Source organism: Sparus aurata, chromosome 1 (assembly GCF_900880675.1).
Source record: "Sparus aurata chromosome 1, fSpaAur1.1, whole genome shotgun sequence".
Classification (NCBI taxonomy): domain Eukaryota; kingdom Metazoa; phylum Chordata; class Actinopteri; order Spariformes; family Sparidae; genus Sparus; species Sparus aurata.
The window spans coordinates 34,172,528-34,193,539 of record NC_044187.1 but is presented as its reverse complement, the minus strand read 5'-3'; the positions used below and the strand labels follow the sequence as shown (position 1 = coordinate 34,193,539).

The 21,012-nt window shown below is 42.4% G+C and overlaps 2 protein-coding genes across 2 annotated transcripts; both read right to left on the bottom strand.

Annotated features, from left to right (window-relative positions):
* Positions 1-783: 783 nt before the first annotated feature.
* On the bottom strand, positions 784-2,685 carry ppp1r27b (protein phosphatase 1, regulatory subunit 27b). Its single transcript, XM_030412323.1, has 3 exons — positions 2,273-2,685; positions 2,001-2,151; positions 784-1,497 (listed from the first exon to the last, which is right to left on the bottom strand). The coding sequence occupies exons 1-3, from the start codon at positions 2,487-2,489 to the stop codon at positions 1,374-1,376; spliced, it is 492 nt and encodes a 163-aa protein (XP_030268183.1). The 5' UTR covers positions 2,490-2,685; the 3' UTR covers positions 784-1,373.
* A 2,319-nt stretch (positions 2,686-5,004) lies between these two features.
* p4hb (prolyl 4-hydroxylase, beta polypeptide) lies at positions 5,005-20,207 on the bottom strand. The gene is made up of 11 exons (XM_030425614.1): positions 19,863-20,207; positions 17,767-17,973; positions 16,381-16,514; positions 15,904-16,041; positions 13,020-13,124; positions 12,786-12,911; positions 12,429-12,629; positions 12,045-12,165; positions 10,798-10,979; positions 9,156-9,269; positions 5,005-6,673 (listed from the first exon to the last, which is right to left on the bottom strand). The coding sequence occupies exons 1-11, from the start codon at positions 19,999-20,001 to the stop codon at positions 6,599-6,601; spliced, it is 1,542 nt and encodes a 513-aa protein (XP_030281474.1). The 5' UTR covers positions 20,002-20,207; the 3' UTR covers positions 5,005-6,598.
* Between the last annotated feature and the right edge of the window lie 805 nt (positions 20,208-21,012).

The following is a 21,012-nucleotide window of genomic DNA, read 5'->3' as shown; positions in this document are numbered from 1 at the left end:
GGTCCTTAAAGTTTCTTATTTTCTCTCTGTCTCTAAACATAGCAAAGCCCAGTTAAACAGCATAGTTCTGACAGCGTTTTGCATGAGACGTTTGCTTTTGGGAGCTCTGTGATCACGTTGAGTCCCTGAGGATGAGAGCCGGCCGTTGCAGAATGGAGAACAACTTGCTGAAACCGAGACATGTCGGCCATCTGTTACGATGACCCTATTCTAAATGCTGGGAAGATTTCATATTTAAGAAAGATGCACCTTCAATCAATCAAAATGTATTTATGAAGCACACTTAAAAACAACGACAGCTGACCAGAGTGCTGCACAATAAAACTGAAATGGCCAACACAGTAAAAACACAAAGACCAGTTGAGACAGACACAAGGGCAGACAGGAGCCACGTACTAAATAAAAGCCAAGGAATAAAAATGTTTTTTAAGGTGAGATTTAAAAACAGGCGGTGTGGGGCTCAGCCTAACATCTGCGGGTAGCTCATTGCAGATTTTAGGGGCCACAACTGCAAAAGCCCGATCTCACCTGTGCTTCAGCTTTGACTTAGGAACAACCAGGATCAGCTGGTCGGCGGACCTGAGTGACCTTGATGGGACGTATGGTTGTCAAAGGGTGCTAAAGGGCGAAATTGTTCCCAAGTCCCTTGGGTCTGTTTGCTTTGAGTTCGACCAGGAGCTGGAAGTGAGAAGTGGTGCTCATCCTGATGTTAGTGGCGGTGCTTCGACCAGTCCTGCCCTCACACTGCTATGACGTAAAGTAAGAGGCGGGCACACTGAAAGGTATGATCTGATAAACTTTATTTTGAAAAGTATAAAAAGTCATGTACAAACAACAACACATGAATACAGTCAATTCAGAAGTAAACTGATCAGTCCACAAAGATTATTAAAAAAAAACTCCAGGGCTTAAACATCTGATCAGCCGCAAACATTCACTAGTAAGGCAGTCGACACAAGCATGTTTGGTTTTGCCAGTCTTAGCTGTGAGAGAGGCGCTAAAGAGCTGAGCGGCCACAGCGGTTTCAGGTTTCACAACGCTCAGAAGCCCTCCTAATCCCAGCCAGCGACATGCCGAATAAAATGAACAAACTCGACCATTAATTCTGTTCACTACGGTATAAAAACACGTGAAGCTCTTACAGGATACAGAAGCTCTGTACTGCTGAGATCAGAGGCCAGCCCCAACCAGCAAAACTGCTCCATCCAGGAAGCAGCCAACGGGCTCCGTCAGCCCTCCCTCCACCACCCAACCACAGTCTTTGACCTCCAGAGCTGAGGTATTTCACCAAATCAGGATGCTGTCCGTCCCTGCAGAACAGTCATGTTACTGGGCAGCAGGTTCACACTTGTGTCGTTGACGGCCAGATTTTCTCAGTCATTGACCGCCAGGCCAAAGATCTCCAGCAGCTCCTTGTTGTCCGGTTCAATGAGGTCAGCCGGCTTGTCCCCGCTGTCTGTCTCCAGCTCGGGGTTGGCACCCAGTGAGAGAAGGTAGCTGGAAGAAACACAGTAATGCGCCGCTCACTAAAAGAGGTCAAATCTCGCTGGTTTGCATGTTTGGCAAACTCAATGCCAGTTTGCGTCATACTTCAGCGTCAGGAAGGTCAAAGAGGTGCAAGAATGCAGCAGTTCCTCCAGCTTCTCTTACCTCTCACTCACTGTGTGTGTGTGTGTGTGTGTGTATGTGTGCGTGTGTGTACGTGCATTTGTGTGTGTTGATATATGCTCGAAAATGTTTAACATGTCATGTCAGCTGCTTCCTACACGCCACATTTTGAAAGACGTTGCAAAATGTTAGCTGTCACAAGCAGATATTGCTCTTTGATGGACATAACTACTCTGACTCTTCGCCACCTTCTCTGCTGTTGCTCTATAATTCAGTGTTTACCATTTGTCCATAACTGTAACATAGTCTTTGCTTTAATTAAACAGAAACAGATGCTTAAATGTTTGCGACTACTCAAGAGTAGACGAAGGAAAAAAAAGGCAGATGCTCACCGTGCAATGTGTGGGAAGCCATCGCTGCAGGCCATGTGTAGTGGGGTCCACCCCTCCTCGTCCCTCTGGTGGATGTCGGCCCCGTACTGGATCAGCAGCTTCACACACTCCAGGTTCCCAGACAGGACGGCCTCATGGATGGCAGCCATGCCTGCATTGAGAAACAACCATACGTTCAGCACAGAATCCTGTTTGTGGATTGATAAGCAAAGATTTGTAACTGCAGAGGTTTTTCTAGATCATGGCGATGTGAGTGGGTCACCGGCTCTCACCAGAGTGGTAGATGGTTTGAAGGCTGACTCTTCTGGCTCTGATAAAACGGCCGATCCTCTCCAGCTCGCCCTGGCGTATGTAGTCCTGGAAAACGATGTCATTAGGGAAGTGCACACTGCGGATTGGCTTCAGAGAAGCAGAGCTCTTGCAGCTGACTGGGACCCCACAGTCCTGGGTGTAAGCCTTGATTCCCATGGTCTGGGACACAGGGCACATTCTAGTTTGAAGTGGGGAGAAAAAAAAGGTCAACTCCAGCAACACTCTTCCAGAGATTTAAGCTTGTTTTCCCTCAGGTCTCAAAAGTCAGAGTAGATTTTTGGATTTCCTGTAGAACGTTGAAGTGTGCTTTCCGTCCAGTGTCCTCCCGTGTATCAACCGTGGATCTGTTCCTCTGAAGGCCAAGCCCCCCTCCGGCTTCTTTATACTCTCCCTCCGGCTATTTTAGGACACAACACCTCACAGATTCAGTGGCGAGATTTGGAAGATGAGTAGCCCTGAGGTCAGATCACTGCCACTCGCCTGTCACAAGCCTCTGATATAGCTCACGTCTCCAGACATGACAGCCAGTAACCTCCGCCTCCGTTGTCACCCACACATACCCAGATGCCCCCCACTTAAAGATAGTGGTGACAAGCCTGGCAGTGCAACCCTGGAGCTGAGGGAGGGGGGCGGGTAGAGGTTTCTAGTAAACACCACACAGGATAAAAGTGCTGGAGTGTGTCGGTGCCAAATTCATGGAGAGGGGAAGTGCCGTGTGTAGGCTGTTGACCATGAAGTGCACTGACATAAACAGTGAAGGCTGCTGTCTTCACAGTCATATTCTATCTTAAACTCTGATGTGAGACGCACGATGGTCGATGGTCATTTCCAATGACTGAACGGTTTGCATCATCCTCTTTATTACTCTTTGTAAATCAGGAGGCAGCATTGTCATTGTCTGGTATGCTTCTCAGATCAGATAAAAAAAAAAAAAGGAAAAATGAGGGAAATCTGGAGCCGTTACCGTGGACTCTTTTCCCAGCTCATGTCATGGAAAAATCCCTGCTGAAACGTCCATTTAATTAATGAGACCTCGCAAAACTCTACAGCTGTTCTCCAAATACTTTTTAAGATATCTCCCTGGATTGGGTTGAAATTTGTCCTGAACATCCAAGATACCCTAAAGAGATTTGGCAATATTAATTCATTTAGATAGTTGTTTTTTATTACCAGAATGAGGAATCTGTTATTTTCATATCTCCACCATAGTTTTCCGTTCACTGTAGTTCCGTCACATCTAGAAGTGACTTGGTTCTGAATAACCTGAGTGCCAATGATCTTGTTGAATATAACTTTGGAGCCTTCGGGGTTATTTTGACTGTAGATTTTCACAAGAGGGATTATATTGATTTACTTTAAACCTTTGTATGTGACTGCGTTGATATTCATTTTGTGTGTATATACAGCCATACAATTTCAAACTTTCTGAGCAATTATTTAGTTGGCTTTTCTGACAAGAATTTACAGAAAAAACTGTTCAACGTCAAAGTGAAAACAGATTCCTACAAAGAAATGTCAACTGATTAAAATGTATGATGTAAATATAATGGGAATATTTGCATAAACATTCACTCCCTTTAAAGTGAACTGACCTAATTCAGCCAATTGATGCTAGTAGTCGCACAGTTAGTGAAATGGAGATCACCTGAGTGCAGTGAATGTGTCTCAAGTCATTGTAGTATAGTGACAGCTGTGTCTGAAGGTCACGTCACTGATTAATCAGTATTCCTGGATACGATTACACCACGAGGACGGAAGAACACGCCAAGCAACTCTGTGAAAAAGTTATTGAAAAGTATAAGTCAGGGGGCGGATACAAAAACATTTCCAAGTCACTGAACATCCCCTGGAGTTCAAATATGGAAGAAATGGAAGGAATACGACACGTGTAAATCTGCCTAAACCAGGCCGTCCTCACAAACTGAGTGACCGTGCAAAAAGGAAACTAGTGAATGAGGCCACAAAGATACTCATGAACACTCTGAAGGAGATAAAAACTTCTTAATAGACACATAGAGACTCTGCATACAACAAATGTTGCCCAGGTTCTCCACCAGTCAGAGCGTTGTGGAAGAGAAAGCCACTGTTGAAGAAAGCTCATTAAATCTCCACCAGAGTTCACCCAAAGGCACATTGGAGACTCCAAGGTCAACTGGAAGACGGTTCTTTGGTCCCATGAGACCAAAATGGAGCTTTCTGGCAATCAGACTAGATACTATATTTGGCAGACACCAAACACTGCACATCACCACAAACACCACTGTTCACACCTGATCCCTCTGCAACCTGACCGAGCTTGAGCAGTTTTGTGAAAAAAAGAATGGAGTAAAACTGCAGTGTCATTGCAGCCAAAGGTGCTTCTACCAAATACTGACTTGAAGGAAGTGAATATTTGTGCAATCTCTTGTTTTACACACATTTTTAATGAATTGACATGACTTTGTAGAAATCAGTCTCCATCCTTGAAACAACAGAAACATTGCCCATCTAGAAGGTCTAGGTCGAGGTCAGACTAAGTTTTTTTTTAGACTAAGACTAACTTTTTTTTATTCACACTGACTCATGACAGAAAAATCTTGCATTAAATGTGACACATAAGATGAGATGGAAAATTTAAAATGCAATTAAAATACTTGGTCACCGTTTTTGTTGGTGTGCTCCAACAACAACAACAAATCAAACTGAAGACATGTTTATTTTTATAATGTTTTTGTTTATTGGCCACCATTTCACGTTTTTTCCACATCAATTTGGATATGATGGAATGCTTTGTTAAGTTCCCCCCCCACTGCTGTACAGCTGTCAAACCCGTCACCCTGCTCTACTCCTCCCCTCCCTGCCAAGCACACAGTACATTCATTCTCCTGTTCATGGACGACCAGAAAATATGAACTACTCATTCAAATCATAACACAGCAAATTTCACACACACACACACACACACACACACACACACACACACACACACACACACACACACACACACACACACACACACACACACACACACACACCTGTGGCAACAAGGGTGTTGGGTAGAGCCAAAAGGGATGCAGGGGGTACAGTATGGGTGAGGGGTGGGGCTATGCAACGGCTCCCTCCCCGCTTAAGATATAACAGACACTTCTCAGACCAACCTGACCAGTAGACTGTGCCAAATCGTGTCTGCTGTAGTAACCACAATGAATCTCTGATTAGGCATGAATGCAGTGCGACCTATCAGAACTGGCTCCGAAAAATAGAAAAGAAATCATCCCAGGTCTGAGAGTATGTCCAAGGGGCCAACTCTGCCCCAACAGGGCCAACTGGCTACAGCTGGGCACAATGGTACATCATTAAAAATGACACATCCTAAGTTAAAAAAAAAAACAAACAAAAAAAAAAAACCTCATAGTGAAAGCAATTAAATAAAATAGGATCCCCCCCCCCCCCCAAAAAAAAACCTTTGTTCCTTTTAGCATCAGTAGCCGTGCTGTAATGAGGAGACTGAACCGAAAAATGATTTGGGAATGAAGAAATGAAAACAAAGTAGACCTTCCCCCCCACACACTGAAGAAAATAATTGGTCTCAGCTACAGATGTGGGGGCCCTTAGTGCTACACTGGACAAGCTCTGTGGGGGTAATTTTAGTGAAGACATCGCAAAATAAACATCTATAGGATGGCCCCTTGTCCCCTGAGATCAGTCCTTACAAAACCACCACACAAAACTCCTGTTCTCCTTTTTCTTGCAGAGGGAGACCAACATTGGCACCCCCCCCCCCCCCCCATGAATACAGGTTACAACAAACAGTAGCTCATACTCACACTGAACAATGGCAAGGCTTTTTGTTTTTTTAAGAGGAGGGGAACAAATTCATCAGAGAAAACAAAAACATTTTGAAAACTGGATCTCAATGCCATTTTTTACATTTGGTTTACGATATACAAGGCAAACAGCTGATGTGGAGCTTTGCTGAGAAGGCATTGAGGTCTCCCATAGAGGTGGTGTGCTGTTCCACAGAGTCCCCCCAGGTGGGACGAGACCAGTCTGGCCAGAAATTGCAATGTTGGAGATGTGGCAGGAAAAAAAAGGCCCTGCCACGCCACTGATGGACTGACTGACTAATTATCTGGCGGGCTGACTATCAGGCCGGCTGACTGACCGGGAGGCAGTTAAAGGGGAAGTATAAATGTTCACAGGACAGGGAAGGTCCACAGGGGAAGTGAAGGTGGTGATGGTGACTGGTTGGAAGGGTTGGGGCGGGACTCGTCTCCTCTCTCCCTCGTTCTCTGCTCTGCCGGCTCTTACAACTCGTCATGTCCATCGTCGTCCTCGCCATCTGAGTCCTCATCCTGGCCTTCTTCCACACCATCCAGATCCTGGAGAGCAGAGGAGGAGGTGATGGTTCATTAACACAGAATTTCTCAACACATGCATTACTAGACAAGGTAGCATGGTTGAGATATAATCAAAGGCCTTCGTGAGGTTTTGACAAATTACTGAACAAATCAAATCAGTTGTCACTGAGCACAAGCTCTGCATATAGATAACACATCTGCTTCATTCCTCGATGTCTAGTCTTAGGACAATCAAAGTGAGGAGAAGTGTCAGCAACAGGAAGGCCGGGATGTCGACTGCAGCGCTGCACGTGCCGCTTTTCTCTAGAGGCTCCAAGCCCGCTAAAGAACTACGACAGCTGCAGGAGGCTTTAGCAGTCACTGTTTAGCTGGAATTAGACTTCTGAGAAGTGGGCGTGGTGGCAAAAGTGGAGTAGAAAGGTGCAAGGAAAAGGAACCTCCCCTTATGTGCAGTGGAAGGAGCAGAACTGTAGCACACAGGAGGATTTGGGAGAGCTTGCCAAGTTCAAAAAGCCAAGTGGGTCAGTTCTAAGGTTACAGTCTAAAATCCTGACAGAAGTCAGTCCTGTGAGCCTATTTTTGGTACAGATATTATGGCAAACATGCCTCCAAAAAGTGGCTTTAGTTATTGCATGCATCTGAATCTGATGTCTTGACTTTTACACTTTCATATGAAGACTTGACTTGAATTAATCAACATGTGGAGCTTGTTGGACAGTGTTTTCATGATGGTGAGGTTTTAATGTAAAGACTCCATATTCTCATCATCATATTGTTGTTGCTGTATAAATTCACCCAGATGCAAATTTTAAACAATGCACTACAGATTAATTTCCACGGTGTATGTGTTTATGGACATATGATAATAGCCTAAATCACTGTATTATGTTTATGTAGCATGAAGTAGTGTACAAACTTGTGTTGTATGAAGGCGAATAAATCACCTTAAACAAAAACGGATCATCTAAATAATAATGCATAGGTTATTGAAAATGAGGCCTAATTTCAGCAGATTATGTGGATGCATTTCTGATATGCTGTGGGTGCATTATCTGGTTCAAAACATTATGAATGACTGTAAACAACTAATAAATAAACATTCCTTCAACAATAATTATTCATAAAAACCCCTCTAAATCTCTCAATGTGGCAGCTGTTGTTCTTGTTTTAGTCATTTCCACTGTCTCTCATCTACGACAACCTCTTCAATATGAACAAAATATAGCTATACTGCATAAATATTTGTAATAGCAGGATTTTTCCTGGCACCAAATAGGGTGGTGGTGGTAGGTGCCGTGAAGGCATCATTTTCAGATGCTTCAGATCAGTAACCCATCTTCAACTTAGAAAGATGGCAAAATGCATCCTTTCAGTCAGTATATTTTAAGTAATATTTAAGTGTGTTCTGGTAGTTTTTAAAAACAAAAAAATTTAAGGACATACAACATTTAATGTAGAACCATAATAATTATTTATTATTATCATTATTGACATTATTATGATTATTGATAATATTATTGTTACTAATAATCATCATTATCATTATTTATATTGTGCTCTATTTAAATGAATGAATACAAAAAAGAAATGTGACTCTAGGGCCATTTAGATCCTGCAGAACTTTTCAATAAGATCACTGCATTATTTGGAAATGCATAGGCTAACAGACCCTAAAAGAACAAAGCATAGCCCACTAGCTTCAGCCCCATAACACTTGCTGGTCTTATAATGTCATGCGATTCTGAATGTCAAGTCAAGTTTTGGAATGGAAAGTTTGCACGTCTACTTGTATTCCAGGACACATTTCACAAGTCACTGAAAAGGAAACTTGTAAAACTCATCAATATGTATGCAACAGTAGGCCGATACCAACTTGTTTGTTGTTTGTCGGTGGAGTCGTTTTGTCGGCTCGAGCCAATTCTAAATCAAACACGGAGCCGCCATAGCCTATAATTAAACGCCAATCTTACCGCCTCCTTGTGCTCCTCAAATCAACACTGCTTACCACTTGACTACATAATGATCAATAAAGCGCTGGGGCTTGTGAAAAGGTAAGGCGGGCCGTTGTATGCCAGATGGCCGGTCCACTATTGCACCCGTTCAAATATCAGGACACTGCCTGACACCTCTTTGGACTGGAGTTTTTGTGGATATTCATGTGAGTCTCCCGCTTCTTTTCTGTGGTTTCCGAAAGGTAAATGCATTCAAAGTTCAGACGGCCTGAGGAAGTTTAGAGAAGCAGTTCCGATATCTGTCTGCAACTGCTTTTTTATTTTGTTTTAAAAAAAAGGTGCAGGCAACCTTTACCTCTTAACAACTTCTTCTTGTGAGGCTTGGTGTCTACAGTTATCAATTTGATGCTCTAAAATGAAACCTCATTAAAGAGCCTTTAATGAATTAAAGGTCTGAAATGTTTTTAAAAGGACCTGAAGACACACAGGTGTGTGTGTGTGCTGTATCCTATAAAATGTGAGTGCAGCTTTGAGTTTAAGATTAATCTTACATCTGCATCCAGATCGTCCTCGTCGTCTCCTGCAGGGGCACCACCGTCTTTGCCACCGCTCTCCAGGAACTTGGTGAATCCTTCCAATGTTCTCTCGCCGTTGTAATCGATCACCTGTTGATCAGAATGTACTTTTAATTATCATTTTATTTCAACAACATACACGATTTAGTCTGATCCCCACCAAGGTATGACAGAGGGGGATGACGTTATTTTATCATGCCTTGACAGTATATTACATTCTTGAATTTCAGCTTGTTGATTTGTGTTTGTAACCTTACTGGTATGTTACCAAACCAGACTGGTCCACACAGCAATGAAAAGTGATGAGGAAGAGGAAGCGTCCCTCCCTCCAGATGCTCAGTGAAAAGACTAAAGTTGAACAGGCTAGGAGAAGTATTGCTGGCCGCTCCAAAGTCCTGTATTCATAATATTAACTGTTCCCATCAGATGAAGGCTACAGGTTTAAAAAAAAAAAAAAATAGAAGTAGAAGATACCTGAATAGGTATATGTTGTATGTATTGCATTTATGATTGCAGTGTAGTATAGTGTATGTATATTTTGGCAGCATTGCATGTACCTGAACATGGCCTAGTTATGTCTGCTCGATGCACTTCATTGTGTGTTATTTATTGTTTTATTTATTGCATGTATTTCATGTGTCAGCCTTTATGTCTGAGACAAATGGCTTTAGGGAGATGTATACACACCTTCAAAAAAATCTATTATGAAAATGGATGCATGTGTTAAAATGCAAAAACAAAAAGTATCACTGAGCCCTTTGACACCTGACTGTGCCATTTGAAAGCAGCCAATAAACTCTGGCACTCTGTCTTCAAACAGTGCCAATAGGTTATCCAGAGGTGATCTATTAGCAGTGACACAGCAACAAGCCAGTGGAGTTATTGCTAAAATAAGACTGCACGTGCAAAGTACAATTAAAGGACATCTGCAAAGCAACCAACTTATTTTTTCCGTCATTTAATCCATCTTTAACGACCTGGCTCGCAGCCCCTCATGGCTGCCTCTGCTCCATCCTTTCTTCTTTCCTACTTCCTTCCCCCTGGTCCTCTGCATGCTTCATCTAAGTAGGGTCATGGGCTAATCCTTAGACTTACTACAGCCTGGCCCCAATATACAACACTCATTTAAGATCTCTAAAGGCTGGTGAGAGAAGGCCTGGTCAATAAAGAAGTGCTGAGGAGAGAGGCAGGTTCAGGCTGAGCAGACATTCTCCATGTGAGTGAAGTCATCGAGCAGGAATCTATAAGGACCAAACACCAGCATAATGGTGCAGAAACTTACAAGGCCAGCAAGCTCAGGTTTCTGCACATGTTAACGCTGCTAAATCAAGAGGCTCTAATGATTCCCGGGAGGCCAGTATGGCAATGATTTTGGATTCAAATAACCACCCGGATCACTATAACTCACAACTGCAAAGGCATGTGATGAATAAGAGGGTGAACCCATTTATTGTGGGTGGAGAAGAAGAGATGGGTGCATTTTACACCAGTCAACATAATGGAGAAGTTTAGAGAAGATCCTCACGATAAGAATGATCGTACCAGTCGGATATTTAATCCGTCTCTCTGCGTAGAGATGAAACTGAGAGAAGATCGTCTAAAATACTAAAACACTCACCTTGCGCTCATCTCCAGCAGGGAAGAATTTAAGAGTGGGGAAGCTGTGGACTTTGACTGCTTCAATCTCATTAGCTGTGGAGTCCATCTTAGCCACAACGATGTCAGCACTGCTCTTGTACTTCTCTCCCAGCTTCTCCCAGATAGGAGTCAGCTGTTTGCAGTGTCCACACCACGGTGCATCTAAAGTACAGGAAACACTTTAAAGTTTAGTACTGAATCATTACGGATTAAAAACAAGGCATTCAGCTCATTTAGATATTGACCAGTGAACACACTTTAAAGCAACATCGTATCATGCAGTTTCTTTTATTCCCTCAAATTACGCTCTAATCAATAAGGTGTTTGGATGTCTGTTTTCAGACTGCAATGCAAACCTAGAAAATTGAGCTACAATGTTTATGCGATTGATCTATTCTCGAAAGAGAATTGTCGACTATTTTCATAATAGATTGTTGTTTTCGTTGCAGTGCAGTTGTCATATATTTGCTGGTTCCCGCTTCTTAAATGTGAGGATTAGCTGCTTTTCTTTGTTGATAGCAAGTGAGGATTCTTTGGGTTTTGGACAGTTGCAAGGACAAAGGAAGACATTCGAAGATGACACTTTAGACTGATAAATTGTTGAGATATTTTCTTTCTTGATTTTACAATCTTTTAACATATTATGCAGCAAAAACTTAAATCATGACAATAACTTGCAAAGTAATAGATAACAAAATAATCATTAGTTGCAGCACTTTCTGAATGCAGGCAAACACGCACTCAACAGGTCACATGTAGCCTCAGTTTCGTGGCCTTGTTCCCCTTTGACTGGCTAGGAAACTCCCCCTCCAGCTGTCAGGGAATACGGGCCTGCCCTGCTGAGCATGATGGGCTATAAACCGTATCTAACAGCTAGCCATGGAAAATTCCTCCTAAAATAGTGTAAATTTTGATCACTATAAAAATAACCCAACAGCTATATTTCACCAGATCTTCTCAACATCCATGTCAGGTTGGGTGGGCAGGGAGAGAGTATGAGTGAGCCCCTAGCATTAAACTCTTAGGCATTTGAAAAGGGCTTAGCACTTGCAAAGTAAGGAAGGGCTAGATTAAAATTTCACAACACTGACACCAACTCTCACCTATCAGTGACTGGGCTTCAACTACAAAACAGAATACTCCTTCAAACAGTTGAACCCCTTAACTACCTCAGAAACAGTATTCATGCTTTTTTTTTTTTCAATGCTGAGAAAATGAGGCACTTACAGAATTCCACAAAGACGTTCTTAGAGGGATCGAAGGCGACCTCTTCGAAGTTCTTGCCGACCAGAACCTTGACAGGGGTTTTGTCCCAGTCATCAGGGATGTCCTGACTCATGAGGTGGGGCTGTGAGAGAAGACGGTAAACATGGAAAATGTGTTAGTATTCCTATGCATTTCAATAATTGTCATTTTACAACAAATCTATATTAAAATACATGATGTTTAACTACATGTCTACCTCAGGGTGCTGTTTTTTTATTATGGCTCAATAGGCAAAATCAAGATATTGTTCTCAGTATGTCATATAGTAAGGCTTTAAGTCCAATGTCAATGCCACATTAATCTAATTCTCAGTATGAATGTTTTCTTATGACTGCTCTTCCTCACCTTCAGTTTGCCGTCTGTAAACTGTGTGCAGAATGCAGTGATGCCTTCTGCTGTGATGGCGTTGCTTTCAGGCTTGTACTTGGTCATCTCGTCTTCCAGGGTGATGAGGCGGATGGCGGGGCACTCCTCTTTCTTCAGGCCGAAGAACTCCAGGATGCGCTGGTTGTCGTCCACGTCGCTATCGATGAAAATGAACAGGATCTGGACAGGGGAGACAGGAGAGGTCAATATCTGATTTTAGACTTTAGGATGTCTAGATTAGTAGGACTGGGGGGGATTGTAATGCCCATTCATACAAATTACTTCATATGGTTAAAAGGGGAAGTGCACCGAGTTGTTTTCAGACAGTTCACTTACCCGACCCTTGAATCCCTCTGCGGCTTTCTTAAACTGGTCCATTTTGTCCTGGAAGTCTGAAGCAGCTTTGGGCAGGAACATGAGGATGTGAGACTTGATTTCTCCACCGAAGATTTTAGGGGCGGTCTGCAGAAAACAAAAACACACAAGTTTGATCAATCTTGTTGTGGACAGCTGAGCGTAGTGAGAAAAAGAGACAGAGGTCACATTGATGTGCATGGCCCAAGTCCTTACCTGCTCAGTGAACTCAATGACCAGGGGCAGCTGGTTGGCCTTGACAAAAGCCAGGAGGTTTTCTTTGGTCAGCTCTCCATCAAAGGTATTGCGTCCTTCATCAAACTGTAAAGGAAACATGGAAACACTGAGATACAAATATTACCCACTCATATAGTTTGCCTGTGAACACCAAAAATAGATTTACCAGACAGACTTTAGAATCCCCTGGGCAGCCCCAGCAGCCCAAATGGACTTTCATTATGTGTTAAGAATAGCAGTGGCAAAGAGTTGCCAAGCAGCTCTTACTGGCACACAATAGGAAAAAGGACATTTGGCCGGTGGCATGCAGCCAGCTCTGCAGCCACTGACTGGTGATGTGAAACCTAAACCTCAAACCCCTGTTGTAATAAACAAGTGAAGGACCCCAGCTGTTTATTATAGACTGAGCCCCTGCTTCAGAAGGGTTTGTCTGACTGTAGGCAATGAGCCCACAGGTCAGCCGTGTTTGTATCAGGATAAAGTCTCCAACATGGAGTTAGCAGTTGGAGGATTGAGTATTAGTCTATGTGCTAAAATAAAAGATCATCCATAAGATCATCAAATGGCCCGAGATATTTAGAGTTTGTTGTTTCCTGATGAAGCGACTGTAGCTGCTTTAAATCATTATTTCATTAGATGTGTACTGCAAACTATAATATGTAAAAACAATGAAGCACATCAGAAGGTACATAGGTTATATAAATCATTACTGTTAAAAACTGAAATGAAACAAATGACCAAGACTGAATAACAGTACATAATCAAATCAATCAATGTGAAGCAAATTGGTAAATGGACTACACTTATATAACACCTAAGAGAAGTCCAAAGTATTATACCAAGCCTCACATGCACCCATGTCCACACACACACACACACACACACCAACACGGTGCAGGGATTGGGCACATTAAGAGTCACGATGGACTGACTTTGAGTGATTCAATCCAACATTATCACTCAAACTCGCATGTTATTTTGTACTTAGAACTAATTCAATATTTACATACATATTTACATTTACAACACTGACATATCACTTTTAAAAGGTGATGACACAATGGTCGCTCATTGATAGAGCACAATTAGCTCTGCTGTTGGTGCTGAGCAGTGGGTTCTCAAGCTTTGCAAAATGGCTGCCATCAAAAATGACACTATAAGAGCACTGAGAGTGAACCAGTAACAGTAAAGTTGCAGGCAAGACAGCTAAACTGACTGTAAAGCCAAGTGGAGCTGCACATTAAGGGGAGAATTGTAAGGATGGAGATATACTTGTTTATTAACTACATGTTCCGATAGAAAACCAGCATGACTTTCACATACTAGCCAATACACCCCGTGTTACTGTAGGATACCACTAGATGGCATACCTTTGCTTGTCTTTGAAACTTTTCGCCACCGGTTCTCCTGCTGCTGCTGATGTGCTTACTGACCCCTGACCCCGTCACATCCATTTACTTAACCCTATATACTGCCCCTACTGTTTGCATTTTGCCTGGAGCTGGTGACACCAAAGTGTGTCTGGACTAGGTTGTCGGATCACTGGGGGACTTTTCACGGGCAACACAGCTCAGCTCATCTGGGTTTAGAACCGGACAATGAACACGGCTGAACACAAGACTGGGACTGAACACAGTCTTCTAACCCGCCTGAGATAATTTAAAGACAAGAGATACAATGAGGGGATTTCTAGCGACTCTGACCAGGAGTATGAATCAAAAGACGGAGTGACACGGCTGGTAGCAACACAAGAGAAGTGGAGCAACAAAGAAGGAAGAGAAAGATGGGCATCCTCAGCTGCGGAAAGGGGACAGACGGATGTCTGAGTATTTCCCTTCTCAACAGTTTGTGAGTTTTGTTTGTTGTTAAAGGCTCAGGGAGCTTGTGCAGTGTGGCATTCATCACTGAGATCTAATGCCATCTCCCAGCCGAAACTAAGAACGATACCATCTTGCGGTACAAACTGGTATTACAAGACAAGACAGACCGAGGCTTGCTGTTTAAAATGCTAACTTCAGTAGATATATCTATGTCCCAATACTTGAACGTCTTTAACATAACTTCAATATTCAAACTGTGTGGCCCTCACCCTCACCTTCTTCTTCTTTTTTTTTTTTTTTTAATTGACGGACAAACCGGACCTTGACCCAATCTGACAAATCCACAATCCGACTGAGATACGGTTATCGGTTAGGCTGATAAGAAAGCCAAATCATCTGACTTTTTCTGCAAGCGGACAGCTGTAGTCAATAACAAGAAGACAGCATCATGTCTGAGCAAAAAATAAAAAAATCCCATCCTGTGTAAATTTCAGTGGGCTACATCATATGGGAAGAAGCAAGGTTTAGCCCATTTTGGCTGGACAAAGAGAACACAGCTGCCATGCATTCATCCTCTGTTCTTAGCCAATGGGGCTCCTCAAAAGACATACCATCACCTAATACAGCTTTTTAGCATTTATCACCATCAGCTCAACATGTTGAGGTAATTCGCTGGGTGGGTCAGGCAACAGGCCCAAAGGCAGAGGACCTCAGACGAGCTGAGATTAGCAACAGAGAGGGGATACTGTGAGGTCAACAGCATCACATTTCCAAAGTGTAGATCAAAAACACCAGGATGTCTTCAGTAGCAGCTGTCTGCAAACTCTTACACATGTGAGTGTGTTTCACAAGCTGAGGCAAGGCCACTAATAACCTCTTTACAATATATTTTGATTACTCCCGGGAAAGTAAGGAATACTTAAACATGTCAGCAAAGTACACAATGACGTAATATCTAAGTGCTCATGCACTTTGTAATTGATTTAGATGTCATAGTCATACAATGTGACAGTTAAGAAATAAACCTAAGAACGTGATGTTACCTTCTTGAAGAGGACAACACTGTCCTTGGACACCTCAAACTTGGAGTAAATAGCATCATCGGCGGCAATGGCGTAAGGAATGTCGTCTGTGGCTTCAGCTGCTTTTTCGAAGGCCTTGGCGTCGGCGGAGTCGGCATCCTGCAGACACATGAAAACTTTGCTTTAGATAGAGCACTTTGCAAGTCATCCCCAATGATTAAAACTTCCTTTTAAATCATCTAAACTGCAGTATGGCTCTTTCAAACCAACAAAGCATAATGAGAAAGAACAGCCAAAAAATGTTTTTAATAATGCTTCTGAGATGACAAATCAGAGCTTGATGGTGCCAATCAATAAGCACTGTATACATATGGAAAAAAATCCAAAAGTCAGGCTGAATCTGTTTTAGACAATATTAGATAAAGTTAGGAGCTTTATGACAAAAATGACTTCTGTTAAAATCTTCACTTGTTATATTCAAACCTTGAGGGATCATACCTTAAAGAATCCAATGACTGCAACCTCATTGTCAGCGATCAGAGACTCTGCCTCGGAGACTCCAGCCAAGGTGGCGACCGCAGGGCCTGTGCGCTTCTTCAGCCAGCTGACGATGTCATCTGCCTGCCTGCCAGCTGCAAGACAACAAAACACAATAGCTCAAGTACTTCTGTATACAAACACATAGTTAGACTTGTCAAAAACACAACTCTCACCATTTGAACAAAATACGGACAATGTGCACACAAAGCTATTAGGCTTCGTGTGTATTAGAAAAGTATTTCAACAGAGCCAATGAGACGTCATTTTGGCCAACAGATATTCATGACCTCAGTAACAATATTATAGTATCTCAGGGAAGCAGATGTTTGACTGATTTCCACTGCCTTTATTGCGGTCAAAGTGAAGACACATGCAGTGCAGGCAACCCCTCATAATTTGACCCCTCTAGCTAACAGCTCTTACAAGTTCATATGACAACAAAGAGGTGGCTTATTTACACCACTTTTATGAGAATCAAATTTCAACACAAAACTATTTTTCTAACAGCTTCTTGAGGCTGTAAAAGCCTGTGCTTCCTTCTTTAAAGTAAGACTGACACGCTGCAATTAAACTGGACAGAAGACAGACGTGGCTGTCAGACTGAACAGTGATGCAACACAGGAGCAACTTCACAGTGATACACATGTTGATGAAGTGATCCAGCACGTCGTCTTGGTGCAGTGCCGTCAGCCTCAAGCAACACGTGGGAGACGGCTGTTTCTAGAAGCTGGGCTCAAGTTAGAGTAGTAATTTGGACCAAAACACTTCCCAACCACTTCCCCACCCTTTCCAAACTGAGCCCGCCTCAGACCAGCAGAGAGGAGGCGACGTGAGGAACTGCACATCTCTCTAATGGCTTAGATTCAGCATGAGAGAAACGTGCAGGGAGGGCCCAACCCACATTTCTCTCAGGCATGTTGCTGAAAGCTGATTGGACGACTCCCCAGTTACGCTGCTGTGCAGATCATATTTACTGGGGTGAAGAAAGTCAATGGGGCTTCAGATCTGATCCTTTTGCCACTGAGGAAGTATTTTCTTACATTATAAAAAAAAAAAAAAAAAAAAAAACTTTGACAGGGGTTACTAAAGATTACATCAGTTTATGACAAAATGCATTAAGGTGCACTGGGTAGAGGAAAAACCAAGTTGCGTGTTGAAGAAAAAAAAAAGTATTCCAACTATTTATGAAAATAATTCATAATATTAAAAAACAACCACTATATTAACAGATACCCGTCTGCAGTAGATAAAGGAGCGCCTTTTTCCACTACTGCCTCATATATCCAAGTAATCTCTGTCTGATGTAAGCACCTCTATATGAATGACATTCAAAATAATACTCACCAGAGTACTCTTTAGGTGACTCCTTCTCTCCACCCTTGAAGAACTTGATGGTGGGATATCCCCGGACGCCAAACTCTTGGGCCAGTTCCGTTTCCTCTGTGGCATCCACCTTACCCAGGCGGACCTCTGAACCCTCAGCCTTCAGCATGCCAGCGGCCTTGGCATACTCTGGAGCAAGGGCCTTGCAGTGCCCGCACCATGGGGCATCTACAGAGGAGCGTCAGGATGACATTTAGCCGGGCACATACAGAGATTTGGATTGCTGTTTATGAGTGAACCTGATTAAAGGGGGTTTTCATTTTTGGCCCAAAATAATCCATCACGATGAATGATGTTCTGTCTTCTCACATAATATTGCTGGAAAATAAAACCAATTTAAAAAAAGAATTCAGTTCAAGCACTGTTAGAAATAACACTATGTCAATAGGCAAAAGCCATGTCTTTACATTTCTTAACTTTTCTGAACTGCGAAAAAACAATAAAAATGAAACTCTTTGTATGTGTGAAACCAAACAAATTTGATTTTGTGTAGATAAAAAAAAAAAAGACTGAATTAATTTTGCCATAGTATGACTTTGTTGATGATCACCCTCTAAAACCACTTGATAAGTGCCTTTACTCTCAAGATGCATGTCATTCAAAGTGAAGCAAAATAAAGGATGTTATCTTTATAAATATAAATACAAATATATATATTTTTTCTATAAATGACTGATAAATGGATTGGTTCATCCACAGAACTGATTTTAAACCATCAAACATAACTTTTTTAGCGGTTTAAATGTGAGGATTTGCTGCTTTTCGACACTGCATTGAATTGTTGGTTCATAAATAAATAACTTGGAGAATACTGTAAACATATGGCATACTTTAAATTCTACTGTGCTTTCAAATGTTAATTTGTAAAAGGCATGGTGTCCAATTGTACATGTAAGTCTGGAAAAATTCCAAACAGATAATCAACGTAACCAGGAATGACACGTCAAATAAACGACCTGCATCACCTGCCTTTAATTCTTGCCCAAGAACAAAACTTCCTTGTTCCAGGTCGGTCAGTTTAAACGCACAGATGAACTTTTGTAAAGTACACGTCAACCTAGCTCCACATCTCAACTGAGATCCCGCCCATCTGAGAAATACGTGGGCACACAAAGCCATCATCCCTCCCATCCCGAGCTCATTGGAGAGTCTTCTCCACGGCCATCTCTGACTGGTCCACGGATGCGCCACACATTATGCAAGGGTCAACAAGAGCTGACAAAAATGTATCAGGACGGGCCTGTAGGCTATGAAAAAGTGGGTTCAATAAAGCCTGTGGTATGCCACAAATACTTATCCCACGTTTAGGTAAAGAAATCACTTCAAGTTTAGTCTTTGGTTAAAAACACCGGGATTAAGACGTCTGGGCTTCACGGAAACTGAAACTTTCAGTATGCAACCACAGCAGGCAATTGAAACATGATAACCCCGCACTTTTCTCATTCACCCAAGTTACTCTTTCACCTTCTGACTACTTATGGCCTTAATAATCTTGTTATTACAGCGTTATCCCGACGGCACAAGAGTGCATGCCAGTACCGGCCGATCTCTCAAAATGCAATATGATGCGTTGCTATTAGCATACTTATTTATGCCATCCTGGAGCTATAGCTGACTTAAAGCAAAAATATGGCTAGACTGCAACTGCAATACAGCTTAAGTTAATAGTAAAAACAAGTAAGGGATTGCTTTGCTATGGCAAGTTCCGTATTCTGGTCAGAATCTAAACACTTCGAAGACACTCGGTGCTAGCTTGTGACATTTAATGTTGAATAGTCTGTCAAAGAGAGAGCAGTCTGATAAACAATGCCCCGTTTATTTTATGCAGTTTTACCTACAGTGGAACAGCTGGTGGGCAACAGAGATTCACGCATGGGTGCAAAATGATTCCAGACATCAGCAAGTTAGGCAGTAACAGCGGCAACTTGTCAGAAGTGTCAAAGTTTAGTGCTAGCATCAAACCAGGTTTAAATTAGCTAGCTAGCCGGGCAACCGCGGAGCCTCCTAGAGATAGATACGGCGTTAGCTGGAGAGATTTTGTTGCATTGTTTACTTACAGAATTCAACCAGGAGGTTGGGGTGAGCCTTGAGAGCCTCGTCGAAGTTACTTTTCCTAAGCACCAGGACATCTTCTTCCTCAGCGATCTCAGCCCGGCTGGCTACAGCCAGTGTGCAGATGAGCAAAAACTTCAACATAGTTGCCGTCGAGTGTTCTTCCTGACAGAGAGACGAGCGCTGCAGACACGGTCGGTTACAGTTAAGCTGGTAAATTTTTTTTGGTTTTTGTCTTTTTTCTTGTTTGAGGTTGGGAGAGTAGCTGGTGTTTTGTGTCTACCGCTACTAACGTGGCATTGCACGCAGAAACCGGAGGGGTCAGCCGTAGTGCGCATGCGCATTTATCAGGCCGAAAGCAGTTCGTGTTGAAATGTGACTGGACCGCAGCGAGCTGCACCTGGAAGTGAATGACGGGCGCTCCCTGCTCTCTGCTCACATGCCACACACACATCAGCACTAGCCCTGACTGATAACACACGGAAAACTGTACGCAAAAGACGATATTTAAGCACCCGCACCTCTTTCACGGACATTTTTATGTACGTGCGAACATATTTTCAATCGTATTTTTGCTAAATCACGATGTATTCCTTTTGTTTTCTCACAAATGAGTGAAAAAATCTGTTCTGTGAGTGAAATTTGTAAACTAGGTTGTAACTTAGGTATTCACAGTATGTTTTCTGAATATTGGTATCGGGTTATATGTAACTCACTGATGCAACAATGGGGAGAGGAGGTGTTTGGAAACATAGGTGTTTTTATGTTTACTAAAGGGACAGGGCAAAGTCTGGATGATTACTGACAGCCCTGCTTACAACCTTGTAAAGTAATCAATAAAAAAAAAGTGCTATCACAGCTTATACTATGTCCTGGTGAGGTATGGGTTAAAGTGACGGTTCACCCAAATAACAGAAGAAAAAAGACAACAACAAACAAACACACATTTTTCATTTAGCCAACCTCTTGTAGTCAAATGAACCCCTGAAAGCTCAGGGTGGGATTGTTGTTCTAAACTGATTCAGATGTTCACATTTTTTTTTTTTTTTCCAAATTGTCCAAAAATGAAAGACCAGATAGAATAAATTAAACTTTGAGGTGTGTATTTGTGTATTACACAAGTGCTTTAGTAGTAAAGTAAAAAGTGAGACATTT

Bases quoted from the DNA above. Each gene is read 5' to 3' on its own strand.
- ppp1r27b (XM_030412323.1), bottom strand. From the start codon at position 2,489: ATGTGCCCTGTGTCCCAGACCATGGGAATCAAGGCTTACACCCAGGAC. The intron at 2,152-2,272 runs GTGAGAGCCGGT...TTCTCAATGCAG, and splicing joins TCAAACCATCTACCACTCTG to GCATGGCTGCCATCCATGAG. The intron at 1,498-2,000 runs GTGAGCATCTGC...TGTTTCTTCCAG, and splicing joins GGCTTCCCACACATTGCACG to CTACCTTCTCTCACTGGGTG.
- p4hb (XM_030425614.1), bottom strand. From the start codon at position 20,001: ATGTTGAAGTTTTTGCTCATCTGCACACTGGCTGTAGCCAGCCGGGCT. The intron at 10,980-12,044 runs GTAAGTGCCTCA...CCTGTACTTTAG, and splicing joins GAACGTCTTTGTGGAATTCT to ATGCACCGTGGTGTGGACAC. The intron at 6,674-9,155 runs GTAAGATTAATC...TCTGCTCTCCAG, and splicing joins AGGACGATCTGGATGCAGAT to GATCTGGATGGTGTGGAAGA.